The 15254-nt window shown below is 43.7% G+C and overlaps 1 protein-coding gene across 3 annotated transcripts in view; it reads right to left on the bottom strand.

Annotated features, from left to right (window-relative positions):
* The window catches only part of eps8l3b (EPS8 signaling adaptor L3b), a 75045-nt gene that overhangs the window by 25457 nt on the left and 34334 nt on the right, over positions 1-15254 (bottom strand). For all 3 annotated transcript variants that reach the window (XM_078546400.1, XM_078546399.1, XM_078546401.1), the window contains exons 4-10: positions 14179-14243; positions 12403-12561; positions 9114-9263; positions 6168-6244; positions 4620-4792; positions 4451-4530; positions 1952-2060 (exon numbers count right to left, since the gene is read on the bottom strand). In XM_078546400.1, coding sequence (XP_078402526.1) covers positions 1952-2060; positions 4451-4530; positions 4620-4792; positions 6168-6244; positions 9114-9263; positions 12403-12561; positions 14179-14243 — 813 coding nt within the window. The remainder of the gene's footprint in view (positions 1-1951; positions 2061-4450; positions 4531-4619; positions 4793-6167; positions 6245-9113; positions 9264-12402; positions 12562-14178; positions 14244-15254) is intronic.

Here is a 15254-nt window from a genome sequence, read left to right as displayed (position 1 = left end):
GAATTTCACCGTTTTAGGGAGCTGTCTTGAACAGGCTAATTTGGGGTTAACATTTGTAATATAGCATGTATAGTATGTATTTGTAATATAGAATGTGTAGTATATATGTAAAGTTGTGTTCCTTCCTTTCTTTTATACAAAGAGTTTATTTCTTCCTTTTTAATAAAGTTATCTTTCTTTCACTCATTAATAATTGTTTATTAGTTATCTACTAAAGATTGTTGTTTTCATACATTGCTTGGTATTGAGTCGCTCATTCCTGTTCATCTAGAGTCCAGCTCTGAACTTAAGTGAGATTCCACAAAGGACTCTCATACTCTTACATTTTCACAACTTGAACATGGTGGGATTTGACCCCACAACCTATAACTTGCAAGTCAGTTGCTATAGCCACTATGCAAAGTGCTCCATTTGACTTCATCTATTCATTCGGTGAAAGGGCTGGTGTAATAAGTGTAATTTTCTACTAATGGTAGATGTTTCGGTGCCTTCTGTATATTTCCTATTGGCATAGATTTGACACAAAGACCACCCATTATTTTAACTGCATTAATTTTTGTATTAAAGTAGTCAAGAAAGCTGGCGTTAAGAGGACAAAAACAGAATTACCTGGAAAAACTCAGCAAGTCTGGCAGCATCTTCTCCGCCGATGCTGCCAGACCTGCTGAGTTTTTCCAGGTAATTCTGTTTTTGTTTTGGATTTCCAGCATCCGCAGTAGTTTTTTGTTTTTATCTCTGGCGTTAAGAGGAACTTGTTTGAGGCAGTGATATCAAGGGAGCTCACATATTTTGGACATGTGATGTGAACAGGAGGGGAGGTGTTTAGAAAAAAGAGGTAGTGCAAGGCAAGACACCTGGAAAACATGCAGATGGAACACCCAAGATGACATGTGGGTGGATTAAATCAAGACCCACAGCAATGTGGTTGACTCTTAAATGCCTTCTGAACAAGGGCAATTAGGGATGGGCAACAAATGCTGGCCTAGCCAGCGACGCCCACATCCCATGAACGAATAAAAGAAAATATCAGAATGTGGACTGGCCTCTCCATGGGACAGGCAGTGCGGGCAGCAGAGAAAGATGGGCAATGGAGAAAGATTGGTCATAGTGCTGCCAACCCTCGGAATGAGGACGGGTCAAAGGCACAACAAGTCAAGCTGCAAATTTGGCATGGGCACTTTAAAATATCACTTCCAAAACAATGCTAATCGCACAATATGTCTCAGAGAGTGACTGGGGTTAAAACTAAAATTCTCACTGGATGGAAAAGTGCCTGAGGAAATTTAAAAAAGAAACAAAGACTTGCATTTCTATAGTGCCTTTAATGACTCGAGGGTCCCCGATGTGCTTTGCAGACGATGAATTACTTTTGATGTGTAGTCACTGTTGTAATGTCAGAAACTTGGCAGCCAAATGATGCACAGCAAGCTCCCACAAACAGCAACATGATAATGACCAAAAAACAAGACCTGTTTTTGCGATGCTAACTGAGGGAGCATTATTGGCTAGGACTCCGGGGATAATTCCCACACTGTCCTTCAAAATAGCAATATGCACCCGAGAGAGAGAGCAGTCAGTGTTTCAGCTTAACATCTCATCCAAAAGATGGCATCTCCAATAGTGCAGCAATCCCTCAGAGCTGCATTGGAGTGTCAGCCAAGGTTTTGGTAATCTAGTCACTGCAGTAGAAACACACAGCCTTCTGACTCTTAAATAAGAGTGCTACCAACTGAGCCATGTTGATGTAAGTTTTAATTATTAAAAGATAAACCTTTCGCTTCAGCAATTCTTGACTTGTAGGGGAGAAAACTCTATAGGATGGCAGAAAGTGTCAATAATAGAGTCAAGATACTGTTGCTGTTTTCTGAACTCTATATACTGAGACCATTTGAAGCCATCTCCATTGTAACTAGATCAGGAATACAAGGGACCCTTCATTATAGACAATTACCTATACGCTTTTTTGATTTCTTCTTTTTCTTCTGAGGTTTGGAGCCAATGGCCTGAGTAATTTTATCGGAAAACAGCTCAATGTCATCTAAGATGTGATTGAGGATGTCCTGTCAGGAAACAAAGACACTACATCTCAGATGGAAAGCTCACCAGTAGTCATTCAATGTGCACAATAATTGGGTTGTAGTTGTACTGGATGATTTTAATAACAAGCTTGTACCAGGTTGATATGTAATTTCATTAGCTGCTATTTTTTTCATGAAAGTCTTGCAGTTATATATTGCCTTTCGCAATCTCAGAATATAATGTGGGAAACAGCAGCCAATTTGCACACAGCAAGTTCCCACAAACAGTAATGTAATAATGATCAGATAATCTGTTTTAGTCATAAGTTTTGGCCAAGACATCGCTGCCTTTCTCAAAGTAGTTTCATAAGAGTTTTTATATCCACCTAAGAAGGCCTTGGTTTAACATCTCATCTGGAGTGTCAACCTGGCTTGCATGCTTAAATATCTGGAGTGGTGCATGGATGCACAATGTTATGACTCAGAGGCAGAAGTGTTACCTACTGATATTCAAAGACATTAAACAATTTAAAATAGACGAGTCAATGTAGCAGATGAAAGAAATTTCAAATAACCTTATTAAAACTGGGACTGCAATGATAGTTCTCAGTGCTGTATATTCCTGTGTTGCAATGTAATCATATTAACACAACGCAAAATTCAACCCAAATGGCTTACATGGTACAGATCGGTTATGGTGTAATTGAATGGTGGAGCAGTTTTGAAGAACTGAATGATCTATTCCCGTTCCTATGCTCCCGGGCTGGGGGAGGAAAAGGCGGATATATGAACAGCAATGTGTTGCTGTTCTACCCAGCCCTCACCCCTCCCCTCACCCTACAACAGCAGAGATTCGATCTCCAAACACCCTTGGTAGCCCACGTCCAGTGAAGTTTCGGGGATGGGATGTAGCATTTAAGATCTCATCTCAACCCCTTAGACATGCTTGTTATTAATTTTTCAAAGCTCAGTGGGTTCTGGAAAAAGAATGAAGAAGACATCGTAGATTACAACACAGAAGGGCTTGAGCTGGAACATTTGTCATGTAAGCTGCTTTGGGTTACAATTGCAGTGACCACAGGGCTTGGTGTTATGCTCAGGTGAAGACAATTCCTTCCAATGTAAACAGTTCAGCTTTTACAGCTTCACTGTGAATCGGAACCTTGATCCAACATCATAAATGTAACAGCAGTGGCTTTGTTTAATTGCAAGTGCGATGACCACACCATAGAATCCAGATTCAGTCTCTGGTCTGTGCTGTGCTGACTGATCTCAGCCAGGCTGCTTGTCAAGTTGGTACATTTAGGCACCAGTACTTGGCTTGTATTCCCTTTGAGCATAGAGGATTAGGAGGCAATCTGATCAAGGAGTTTTAAATGTTAAAAGAATTTGTAGGAGATACAGAGAAACTGTATCCTCTGGTGGAGAAATCAAAAATGAGAGAACATAATAAATTAGAGTTAGTGCATTCAGAAGGGAAATCAGGGAGTACATTTTCCACATAGACGGTAGCAGAAATCTGGAATTCTCTCCCCCAACAGATTGTGGATGCTGCTTTCAACACTGAGGTCAATAGATTTCTGTTTGATAAGGGTATTGAGGAATTATAGAGCTAAGGTAGATAAATGGAATTGTGGTACAGATCAGCTATGGTCTGACTGAATGGTGGAGCATGTTTGAAGAGCTGAATGATCTATTCCTGTTCCTATGTTCCTAGGCTAGGGAAGGGGAAAATATATAACCAGAGCTCTTATTCACTGGAGGGCTTGTGGCACAGTGGATAATGTCCCTCCCTCAGGCTCCAGGTTCAAGTCTCACCCCAGGCCTCGATGACCGAGAAAGGTGTATTCATAATGTGGCTGAACAGGTTGAGTATCAACCTGCAAATCTTTTCAACACATAGCAATAGCAGGCGGTGAGAGTGGGTGAGATTCCTGGTCATCCGTGTGATGGAAAGAAAGGTGGAGACTCTACCATCACAATCCATAGCTCCAGGCTATAACATGCGTATAAATGTGCATGTTGTCATAGTAATGTGGTCTCCCTCGGTGCTCTGTAACCCACCACCTGCTCATAATTCCAGTGGGGATATTGCTCAGGGAGGAAATTCCGGACTTTAACACCGAAAGGGTGGAATGAAGGAAGTGAGGGATGCGCAAGAACCCAGAGTAGGAGGAACTCAGAAATCTCAGAGGGCTGGATGACTGGAGGATGTTACAGAGGCAGGGAAGGGTGAGGCCATGAAGGGATTTAAACACAAGGATGGGAATTTTAACATTGAAGTGATGGTGGACCAGGAGGCAAAGTACGTCAGCTAGCACAGGACAGAGAGAAGACAGAAATTTTAGTTTGTGCGAAGCCACTTGTATGAAGAAAAAATATTGGGAAAAATATCTGGCAAAATAACTTTTTTGGAGTAAGTGTTTACTCACCATATATTTTAGCTCAGTTGAATGATGCGGAATTTCCTTCTCTCTATCATCATTGCTGATCTTTGAATATATTGAAGATGCTTGTAATGAAATAACGTAGATTTCAGGTTAAAGATCTCAGGGCAAGGCAAAACAAACAAAACAGGAATTGACTGACTTGCGGCTGTACCATATTCAGACGGTGCCCTGGACTGTTGCTCTGTCCAGCTTCCATGCTCTGACATTGCAGGCTGTAGAGGCTTAACAGGGTCTAGCGGCATCCATTTATCCTGAGGGGGCAGCATTGCAGACTTCCCGTAAGGTGGCTGAGGATGCTGAGAGAGCATGCTCTCTAGGTTGTTTCTGCAAACATTTGAGAGGAGGGAGAGAGAGAGAGAGACTGACTAGTGTTTAACAGCAAGGACAATGACTGAATGCAATGGCTTGTAATTAAGGCAGCTAATAGTATAAAAACAAAAAGCTAAAAGCTACTGCGAATGCTGGAAATCCAAAACAAAAACAGAATTACCTGGAAAAACTCAGCAGGTCTGGCAGCATCGGCGGAGAAGAAAAGAGTTGACGTTTCGAGTCCTCATGACCCTTCAAAACGTCAACTCTTTTCTTCTCCGCCGATGCTGCCAGACTTGCTGAGTTTTTCCAGGTAATTCTGTTTTTGTTTTGGATTTCCAGCATCCGCAGTAGGTTTTTGTTTTTATTAATCCAGAGGCCTGGATAAATAATTTAGAGACATATCCCACCATGGCTGCTGAGTAGTTTAAATTCAATAAATTAAATAGATCCTGGAATATAGGAGAAAAACCAGTAATGGATAATGGTGACTATAGACTATTGGGCCGTTGTTTAAACTCTTCCAGTTTACTAATGCCCCTTAGGGAAGGAAACTGCCATCCTTAGCTGGTTTGACCTACTTTGTGACTCCAGACCAACAGCAAAGTGGTTGACTCTTAACTGCCCTCTGAAATGGCCTAGCAATTTACTCAGTTCTGTTCAGGAAGCTGGATGACTGCTACCTTCTCAAGAACCGTCAGGGATTGCTAACAAATGCTGACCTTGCCAGCAATGCCCATGAATTTTTAAAAAAAAAATAGATGGACATTTAAATTCCCAGTTTGTAAATTAACCATAAAATGACTCTGGCCCTTTAGTTATTCTGTGGAGTATAAGAATCTTTGGTGAGACCTCACCTGGGTTATCGTGTAGAGCTTTGGCCTCCTTACCTTTACTTTCCTTAGAGGGAGTGCAACAAAAGTTCGCTAGACTGATACCTGAGATGAGAGGGCTGTCCTATGAAGAGAGATTGAGTGTACTGGGCTTATATTCCCTGGAGTTTAGAAGTGACCTCAGTGAAACATATAACATTTTTAGCAAGCTTGACAGGGTGGATGATGAGGCTGTTTCTCCCTTGCTGGAGAGTCTAGAAATAGGGATAACAGTCTCTGAATAAGGGGTTCAGCCATTTTAGGGCTGAGATGAGGAGAAATTTCTCCACTCATGGGTTGTGAATCTTTGGAATTCTGTGGATGTCATTTCTTGGATATATTCAAGCCTCAGATTAATTATTTTTGAACACCGATGGATTCAAGAGATTGGGGGAGGGGCAAGAAAATGCAGTTAAGGTAGAAGATAAGCCATGATCTTATTAAACGACAGAGGAGATTCAGGGGGCCCTATGGCCTACTCCTGCTCTTGCTTTTTAATGTTCTTATGAACTACAAACCTCAGCACATCCTGGTTTCCTTGTGTCCCTTTCTTTCCTCTGATCTTGTTATCAATTTCGGCCTGTATCAGATCTGCCTATTCAAATGAAAACAAAGATACAGAGATAAACATATTCTGTAAAGATGTCCTAACATTTGAACTTATTAAGAATAGAGTGCCCTTGTATCTCTCACCCACCAGTTACACGATGACAAGAGTACAAAAGTATTATATCTTGAATGCATAGTTTAACTGGTTGAATTTTCATTTTTTTCTTTTATTTATTCTTTCACAGGATGTGAGCGTTGTCACAAGACCAGCATTTGTTGCCCTTCCCCAAACTGCCCTTGAAAAGCTGGGGGTGAGCCGCCTTCTTGAACAGTTATGGTCCATGTGGTGCAGGTACGCCTGCAGTGCTGGTGGCAAATGAGCTCCAGGGTTTTGACCCAGCGACAGTGAAGGAACGGTGATATATTCCCAAGTCAGGATGGTATGTGGCTTGGTGGGGAACTTGCAGGTGGTGGCGTTCCAATGCACCTGCTGCCCTTGTCCTTCAAGGTGGTGGAGGTTGTGGGTTTGGAAGGTGCTGTCGAAGGGGAGTTAGCACATTGCAGCCGTGTATCTTGTAAATGGTACACACTGCTGCCACTGTATGCCAGTTGTGGAGCGAGTGAATGTTTACGTTGGTGGATGGGGGGGTAATCAAGCATCCACTTGTTCACTGCCAGCATGGTCATTGTGGCTTGGTTGGTTGTACTCTTACTTCTGACTGAGAAGGCTCTGGATTCAAGTTCCACTTCAGAGACTTGAGCATAAAACCTAGGCTTATTTCCCAATTGAGTGCTGAGGGAATGCTGCACCATTGGAAATGTTGCCATTTTGATGAGATGTTAAATCAAGATCCTGTAAAAGATTCCATTACACTATTTGGTAAAAGAAAGCTTGGGACTTCTAAGTGGTGTCCTAAACATGATTTATTCCTCAACCACCATCACTAAAAATCAGATTACCTGGTCATTATCACTTTGCTGTTTGTGGGGCCTTGCTGTGCACAGATTGACTCCTACATTTCAACCTTCACTACACTTCAGAAGTACTCCAATGGCTGTGAAACACTTTGGGACTTCCTGAGGTCAGGTGCTACATAAATGTAGCTCTTTCTTTTGATTAATGAGAAGTTATGACATTGCACCATCTAATGCCAGTTTTGAGAAGTAGATTTTGAGCAAAGGAGGCCACTGGGGATGTCGCAGTGTCTCCAATATTGGGGAGCACGGGGGAATGGGGAGCAGAGGGAGAGCGTTCTTGATATACCTCAGAAGTAGAAGTCTCAATGGACCAAGTAGTTTTCCTGTGCTTTTAGCAACTTGGCAGCAGTTAACACAATGAACGGTTGATGCTTGCATTAAATAGAATCCATAAAAGCTTTGAAAAGGGAGTGGATAAATACTTAAAAAAGAAAATTTGAATAGGTACATAGTAGTGAAGTGAACTGAAGACTTGGAGTGCGCTCCAACAGAAGGCTAGTACTGGCACAATCAGTTGCATGTGTCACTATCTAATTTTAACTCCTCTCCTTGCCTTTGCATGCTAAAGTGTATCTTCATTATTTCATTTCTCCAACTTTCCTGCTTTTTCTGCCAATTTTAACCTTTTCTCACTCAAGGATCTGATTCATCGCTGCAGTGCAGATATTAGTTTCCCTCGGGTACCTTGCTGAACTGTCCATGCTTTGTGTGTGAATTTAAGCAGCGAGTTGCTGGAGGCATCATCACTGAAACTAATCTGCCCTCAAGTGACGTTCCTACATGCACGGAGATGGCTATATGAAGTTCTGCCAATCGCTTAGTGGGCGCATGTAGGATGTACCACTGAACTTGAAGGGGCCATGGATTAATTGCTGATAGATTCTCAGTTTATTCATCTTTTTTAAAGGAATGGAAAGATGGTATGATTGGTTTGGCTCCATAAGGCTACTTTTGGGAACTCCTGCTTTGCTGGAGATGTTAGTCCACTATAAATTTAAGAACAAAATCTCACTTTGCAAAGTGTGGTAAATTTGGCACTAGAATTTGCAATGATAGAGAAAGTGGTGTGTGTTGTATGTGCTGCGTGCATTGTGTGTGCTGTGCCTGTGTGTGTGTGCACGTACATGCATGTGTATGTGTACACTGGAGGAAATCCCAGCATTAAAAAAGCAGGTATGGACTCCACTGCAGGGCAGATTGTGATTGGTTTGTGGAAGGCTCAAGCTTGGTGCTTTATCTTCCCTCCTCTCCTGAAGGTGTTGACTCTTTGCTGAAGTTCAGTTCCAAGGACACTAAATTTCCTTCAGTGCCTCACTCAAGAAGCAATTCTACAAATACGAGCTTGGACAATTAGCTTGGCAGGCCATTCAATGGTGGGCAATATCACAGTCCAGTTGGCCTCACCCTCATTCAATTAACAGAAGTCAATGGACAATGATTGAGACCAATTATTGTCTCTCTACGGGCTAGCCTAACTAAATAAAGACTGTGGATTAAGCCTCAGCCCTTACTGCTCGATATGGTTCAAATCTACACCTTGTAAATACATTTACTACTTATGGTACTCCTGTGGCTTAGCTGGCAGCCCTCCTGCCTCTAGTACCTAACAGTTGTATGTTCCAGACCTTGAAAAGGAGTGTTCACAATGTGGCCTATCAGCCTATGAATCCTTTTGACACTGCACTATTCCCCAAAGGGGAAAAGAGTGTGAACAAACAGAAACATTTCCATGTTTTATGATGATCTGCATTGGGACCCATCTGTTCCCCTTACCTTACACTCCCTTTATACCCACTGTGTTCTGGGAAAGGACTGAAGGTTGAAAACACTTATTTAGTTTGATGTGTGAACTGTGTCTGTGCCATTCCCCACATTTGGTCAGCATTTCCTGGAGCAGCTATCCCGTTTCCCTCAACTTTCTTACAATGCATACTCACAGAGACTTCCTCACATTGGAACAGGTACACACTTGTCTTCCCCTTGGTCGTGCCTTTGATGGAGATAGCCAGCACTGAATTGTAGCCACAGCTGTTTAATATTGCCTGGCTGTCTTGAATTGCTTCAATAGGGAAGACTTCCAAATAATCCTAGAGAAATGCCAAAGGGGTAAATACAAACAGCTTCACACAATTGCCCATTTTGCAATCGCGCACAAAACTGACAGGGCCTTTCAATTAGGTTCATTTAAGAATGTTCCCCTTTTTAAGCTTTTCAGAGGCACTGTGATCAAATTGACATTCATTCACATTCAGACAACAAAAGGGACCAAAGATGGCATGAGGAATTTTTTTTTTCTAAAATGCACCAAGCAGTTTGGAATACACCTGAGAGGGTGTTGGGAGTCGATTCAACAGTGGTGTTCAAAACAGCATTGGATAAATACTTGAAAAGAAACAAAAATGGTTCTATGGGGAAAGAACAGAGGATTGGGACAGTGCTACAAAGGAGCTGGCACAGGCATGGTGGGTTGAATGGCCTCCTTCTATCAATTGTTGGCTTACTGATTATAAAGGAGAATTTTCATCTGGCAATCCAACGTTTCCTTCCGACTCTGTCGCTGCAAATATCAGTCAGCCATTTCAGGACTGAGATGGGAAGTTTCTTCATTCAGAGGGTTGTGGAAACTTTGGAATTCTTTGCCGCAGAAAGCTGTGGCAACTGATTTCCACTCCACCGAAGTTACAGGCCATTATTTTGGGGTGTTAGCAGGGCTGATTTGACATAATACCCTAACCCCCTCTTCCCTCCCGCCATTGACTATTCAAAACGGAGGTCGATAGATTTTTGGACTCTCAGGGAATCAGAGGATAAGCAGGGAAATGGAGCTGAGGTAGAAAACAGCCACGATCTTAGGGATAGGGTTGCCAACCTTCCAGGATTATTCTGGAGTCTCCAGGAACGAAGGGCAACGCTTTTGGCTTTGGCTGCGAGTAACCCAGTCGAAAAATCTTCGAAGCATTCAAAACTAATTTTTAAAAATTTCTTCTTTGAGCACGGTTTATTGGTTATGAAAATATTGGCGATGGTGGGGAGGTGGGGAAGAAGTTGCTTGACTGGGTGTGAGAGTTATGCTTTGAACTCTTCAGGAATATAACCAATTCAAGTTAGAGAGCCTAATGGTGGAGCGGGCTCAAGGGATCAAAAGGCCTACTCCAACTCCTAGTTTTTTTTTTGGTTGTCATGACAAAAACCTGTGAGATTCTTTCCTGCCCCAGCTTAGCTGCCTTTTCCAAAATAGTTCCCAAGATTCCATTTCAAAAACGCTCCAGGATTTGCAGGCAGTTTGACCTGATTTTCCTCTTTCCCCCTCCCTTTACTCTTACACCACTGGGGAGTGTGGGCACAGGATTGAAACATCCATAGAAGCTTCTGTAAAGTGATTCACCTGATGAGTCAGGGATAACTGAAACATGCAGGTTGTAGAGCATCGAATTTGAGTCATGACTTGTACTGAATGACGGTGGGGGGAGCAGAGGAAGTTGAAGTATAATGTCAAATCAGTCCTGCTAACGTCCCAACATAATGGCCCGTAACTTCCTGGCAATCAGAGTTGGACTGCCGCTTTGCTCCTACTTAGTCCACTACTCTCTCGGCTGACCTTCTGGCTCTGGCCGGGTGAGGACAGTGTAGTGCAGCACGTTCCCGAGACCTGGTGCCGAGGGCAGGAGAGTCAGGGGTAAGGAGCCCACGCCGTAAAGCCAGTAGGTTTAAAGGTCCAGCCACTTTGAGAAGCCAGGGAGAAGGTAAACGTACAAGGTCAGTGGGTAAGATTGGGGGTTGGGGAGATTGCCACCAATCAGAGGCTCAGGGATAAAGACGGAAGACTAGAATTGGGAAGGTACATTCTCAAAGGGTCATTGACCTGAAACATTAACTCTATTTCTCTCGCCACAAATGCTACCTCGCCTGCTGAGTATTTCCAGAATTTTCTGTTTATACTCCAGGCATGTGTACAGTTTAGTTTTAAGTACTTTAACGTAGGGAGTGATTGTATGGGAGATCTGGATATCTACTTGAGGGAGTGGGTGGGGGAGAGGGTCTAGCTTTTGGGACTGGTGAGATGAACGTTAGTCTTTTTTAGTCATGTGCCACCCTATCATCCTAATAATATCTCTCTCTACTCTGAAATGTTCCAGGATTTGTGCCACATTCAAAGTACTACCATTGGCAAGATCAGCAGGGGAACATTCATGTGACCTTCCCATATTAGCCGATGGGAGTTCAATTCATTTCACATGGGTTAATGGCTCCATTAAAATAGCAGAAGGATGAATGCCACACGAATGTCAGCTATCGTTATCACTAGTGGTAGCTTTTCGCTTTGTATTCTTTCAAAACCCTACACAACTTCTGAAGCGATACACTCACAGGATGTAATGTGACTGCAGATAGACAAGACTATATTGAATGGGTCTGTTTTCTGTCTCAATCTGGGAGTGCTGAGGTTCAGACAGATTGTCAAGGAAATAGAAGGACTGGTTAAATCCATTAAAACAAAATGTAAAGTTGCTTGTGGGCCAGGACTATTCTTTCTGGTCCCAGGAGGATCCCTTGGGCCTCCCCTGTTCCAGGCTACTCCCTCCCTCTTCTGATTCCAAACTTGAGACTCTACCCCCACACCCTGCCTCTCCCCTCCCCCCACCCTCAACCCTTTGTATCTGTTCCCATGGGTCCCCAGTCAGGGCGTAACCCCGACTACCACACCTCGCCCCACACAAAACCACCAATTATGACTCCCATCCGCCAGCAGTGGCTTCATTCTCATTGGTTTCAAGCAGGAGTCAGAGTCGGGGTTTACAAGTACAGGTCAGGGAGATCAAATCTCACGGTCGATGGGGGTGGTCAGACAGCCCGTTCCAGGACCCCCAACTTCCCATTCCTCAGCCTCCCTCAAGGCCCCCAATTTCTCAACCCCCATCCCATGCTGCCACCTCACCCCCGTCATCTCCCCTCTCCACTCCCCCCGCCCCCCTTCACACCACCCCCTCACGCCACAAGTTGAAATCTGACCCATACCTTGAGCTTACTCTGAGATTTTACCTAAGGGAAAGCTGAGCATTGTATTTGTTGTCACCTGAGGATCTCACCTGCATTGCTCCCCAACAGAGTGTGATGATTCAGGTTCCGGGGAAGGGAGGGGGAATTGAAACTCTTCTATTTCTACCCTCCACCCCACTCACTGTGACGACAGTTACACACAGCTAAACTCCTTCCGGAATTCTTTACCTTGGTCATAATGTCGGCCAATTTGAAAGTGGTGTCAGTCAGCTGCAGGAACATGTCTTGTCCCCAGATTTTACCCTGGGCGTGCAGTAGCTTAAGCTTCATGATACAATGGTCCACAGACCTCAGATTCTTTGAGTCAAGCTCACAGGTAGTCAGGTGCTGCATACAAAATTCAGAAGAGATTCGAAACAAAAATCAAGTGAGTGTTGGAACAGTAACGGGGTGCGGTGAGTTACAGCGATCTGCAGTACACTTCCTGATGCGCTATTGTCTCCTCGCTTCTAAACTATCTTCCTATCTGCTTTCCTGAGAACCTTTCCATCACTGGAATTTTCAACTTTGCCTGGTAATGTTGGATTAGCCGCTTGTTATATGCCCTTCCTGATTACCCTTTCCACTCAACGCCCCCTTTTCCTTCCCCGCCTTCCCTCAAATGTTGAAAGCTCGGACCCACTGGGGGCAGGGTTTCTCTCAGAGTGGACTCTGGATGTGTAATGCTCAATTATTCAATTGTGCTGTGTTTGATTATGTGGAGTCTGGTACACTCAAGCTTCAAAACACAAGCACAATTTCAGCCGAGCAGAATACTGCTACTCCAAAGAGGTACCTTTGCCCCAACGGTTCACAGCACAGAGTGACCAATGTTCGGCTGCCTTCTTGAATTTTCAGGGCTTTCCTTAGCCCTCTTCGATTACCAGGGCTTCTCCTGAGCCCACTTCACTTAAAGTCTGCTCCCAGCAGTGCTTTCTTTAACTGGAGGCTGTTTCTCCTTTTCCTAACTCAACTGGGACTTGTTCCTGTCCTTTGTCTCTTGTCTCTGCCTCTGGGACACTTCTTGGGACCTTTCCCTGCACCCCCCTCCCTTGTCCCTCCCCCTGGCTGACTATGGCGCTCTGCACCCTATTTTTTTCCCCTATGTGAAGGTGCACAGGGCCTGTGCAGGGCCTGAGGAACGAAAAGTTGCTGAAGCGTGCACGTGCAGACCGTTCCCGGCCTGCGCACACGCGGGAAGTCTGAAGATTGTTGGGACTTGGAGTTCCCGACCTCTGTTCCTGACAAACAGGTAAGCTTGGGTTTTGTAACACGGTTGTATTAAATTGAGATACAAAAAGGTGGTCAGCCACGGGCCACACTTTGTGTCAAAGAGCCGTGTGCAACCCCTGAGCCACGGTTTGGCCACACCTGGTGTAGACACTTTGAAGCATTGTATAGAACTCTTTCATTAAAGTTCCTGCATATTTAGACACCAGTGTCATCTCTGCATTGCCCTGAGGAAAATCAAATACATAAAATATGCAACAGGGTGCTTGGCCAGTGGAGGGTGCTCAGACCAGTAGCCCTGGTGGGAGGCCAGGACCATTAGGTAGGGCCTGGGCCACATTAACATTCAGATGGTAGGGAACCCTTCTATCTATCCCACTATAATATTGCTCAAGGTTTACAACATTATAATATAGTATTATGACTGCCGTATATTAAAGATGTACGACCATAATATTATAGTGAGCCTGTCATGACCATCATACTGCAGTGAGCCCATGACACTATATTACACTGTGCCTGCAATACCATAATATAACAGCGGGTCAGTCGCCATCATAATACTGCAAGAACCCACAGCCTTCTGGCTCAGAGGTGAGAGTGCTACCAACTGAACCACGGCTGATTCTTCATATAATATTACAGTAATTCTGTCAAATTATAATATTGCACTCTATAATACTATATTGATTCCCTTAATAGAAAACTAATTTCAAAAAAATCTGTGACACAAACCTCGACATGATACTGCACGAGACTGTCTGCAGAGGTAATTGACAGTGCGTAGGCTTTTCTTTGCTCTGTTGAATAGTGAGAGAGAAAGATGATTAGAATGCTTTGAAGAGTCAGGACAGCTTTAACTACAAAGGGGTGAGTTGCAATAGGCTGACATGAAGGGATGTTACCTGTACACGAGATCAGCTTACAGTTTGTCAGCTCTATCCGCGATGTCTGCTTTTCTATATAAAATTGTCTTGTGTGTTAAATTAGAATTAAAATCTGTCTTAAAAGGCACTAGGAGGTTTTGAGCTAATTTTGAGATACTTCTGGTCTCCCATCAGATTTGCAATTCATGAAGCGATGTTTCACTCCTTTGTGACATCAGCTCCATAGGATTAGCAAATTTTTCGCTGCGGATCAGCAGAATGTTGGTAAAGAGTTGCTCTCCTATAGAGATCATTGTGTTGTACTGAACCTAGATTATTGGAGTAACATCGTATCACAGAGAGCAGACATCAGCCAAGTTCCAGGTAATGATCACAGTTCACTGACACCTGCATCTGGGTGGATATTAGGTGAAACATATGGGGCTTGGCTGTGATGCCTTTTTTATTATTCATTCATGGGATGTGAGCATTGCTGGCAAGGGCAGCATTTATTACCCATCCCTAATTGCCCTTGATAAGGTGCTGGTGAGCCGCCTTCTTGAACCACTGCGGTCCATATGGTGTAAGTGCACCCACATTGCTGTTAGGTAGGGAGTTCCAGGATTTTGACCCAGTGATAGTGAAGGAACGGCAATATAGCTTCAAGTTAGGATGGTGTGTAGCTTGGAGGGTAACTTTCAGGTGGTGGTGTTCCTGTGCAACTGCTGTCTAGATGATAGCAATCACAGGCTTGGAAGGTGCAGTCGAAGGAGTCTTGATGAGTTTCTGTAGTGCATCTTGTAGATGGTTAACACTGCTGCCACTGTGTATCCGTTGTGGCAGAAGTGAATGGTTAAGGAGCTTGATGGGGTGCCAGACAAGTGGGCTGCTTTGTCTTGGATGGTGTCCAGCTTCTTGAGTGTTGTTGGAGCTGTACTCATCCAG

Source organism: Cetorhinus maximus, chromosome 8 (assembly GCF_964194155.1).
Source record: "Cetorhinus maximus chromosome 8, sCetMax3.hap1.1, whole genome shotgun sequence".
Classification (NCBI taxonomy): Eukaryota; Metazoa; Chordata; class Chondrichthyes; order Lamniformes; family Cetorhinidae; genus Cetorhinus; species Cetorhinus maximus.
Note: the sequence above shows the minus strand (reverse complement) of the source record. Positions and strands in the feature narration are given on the sequence as shown.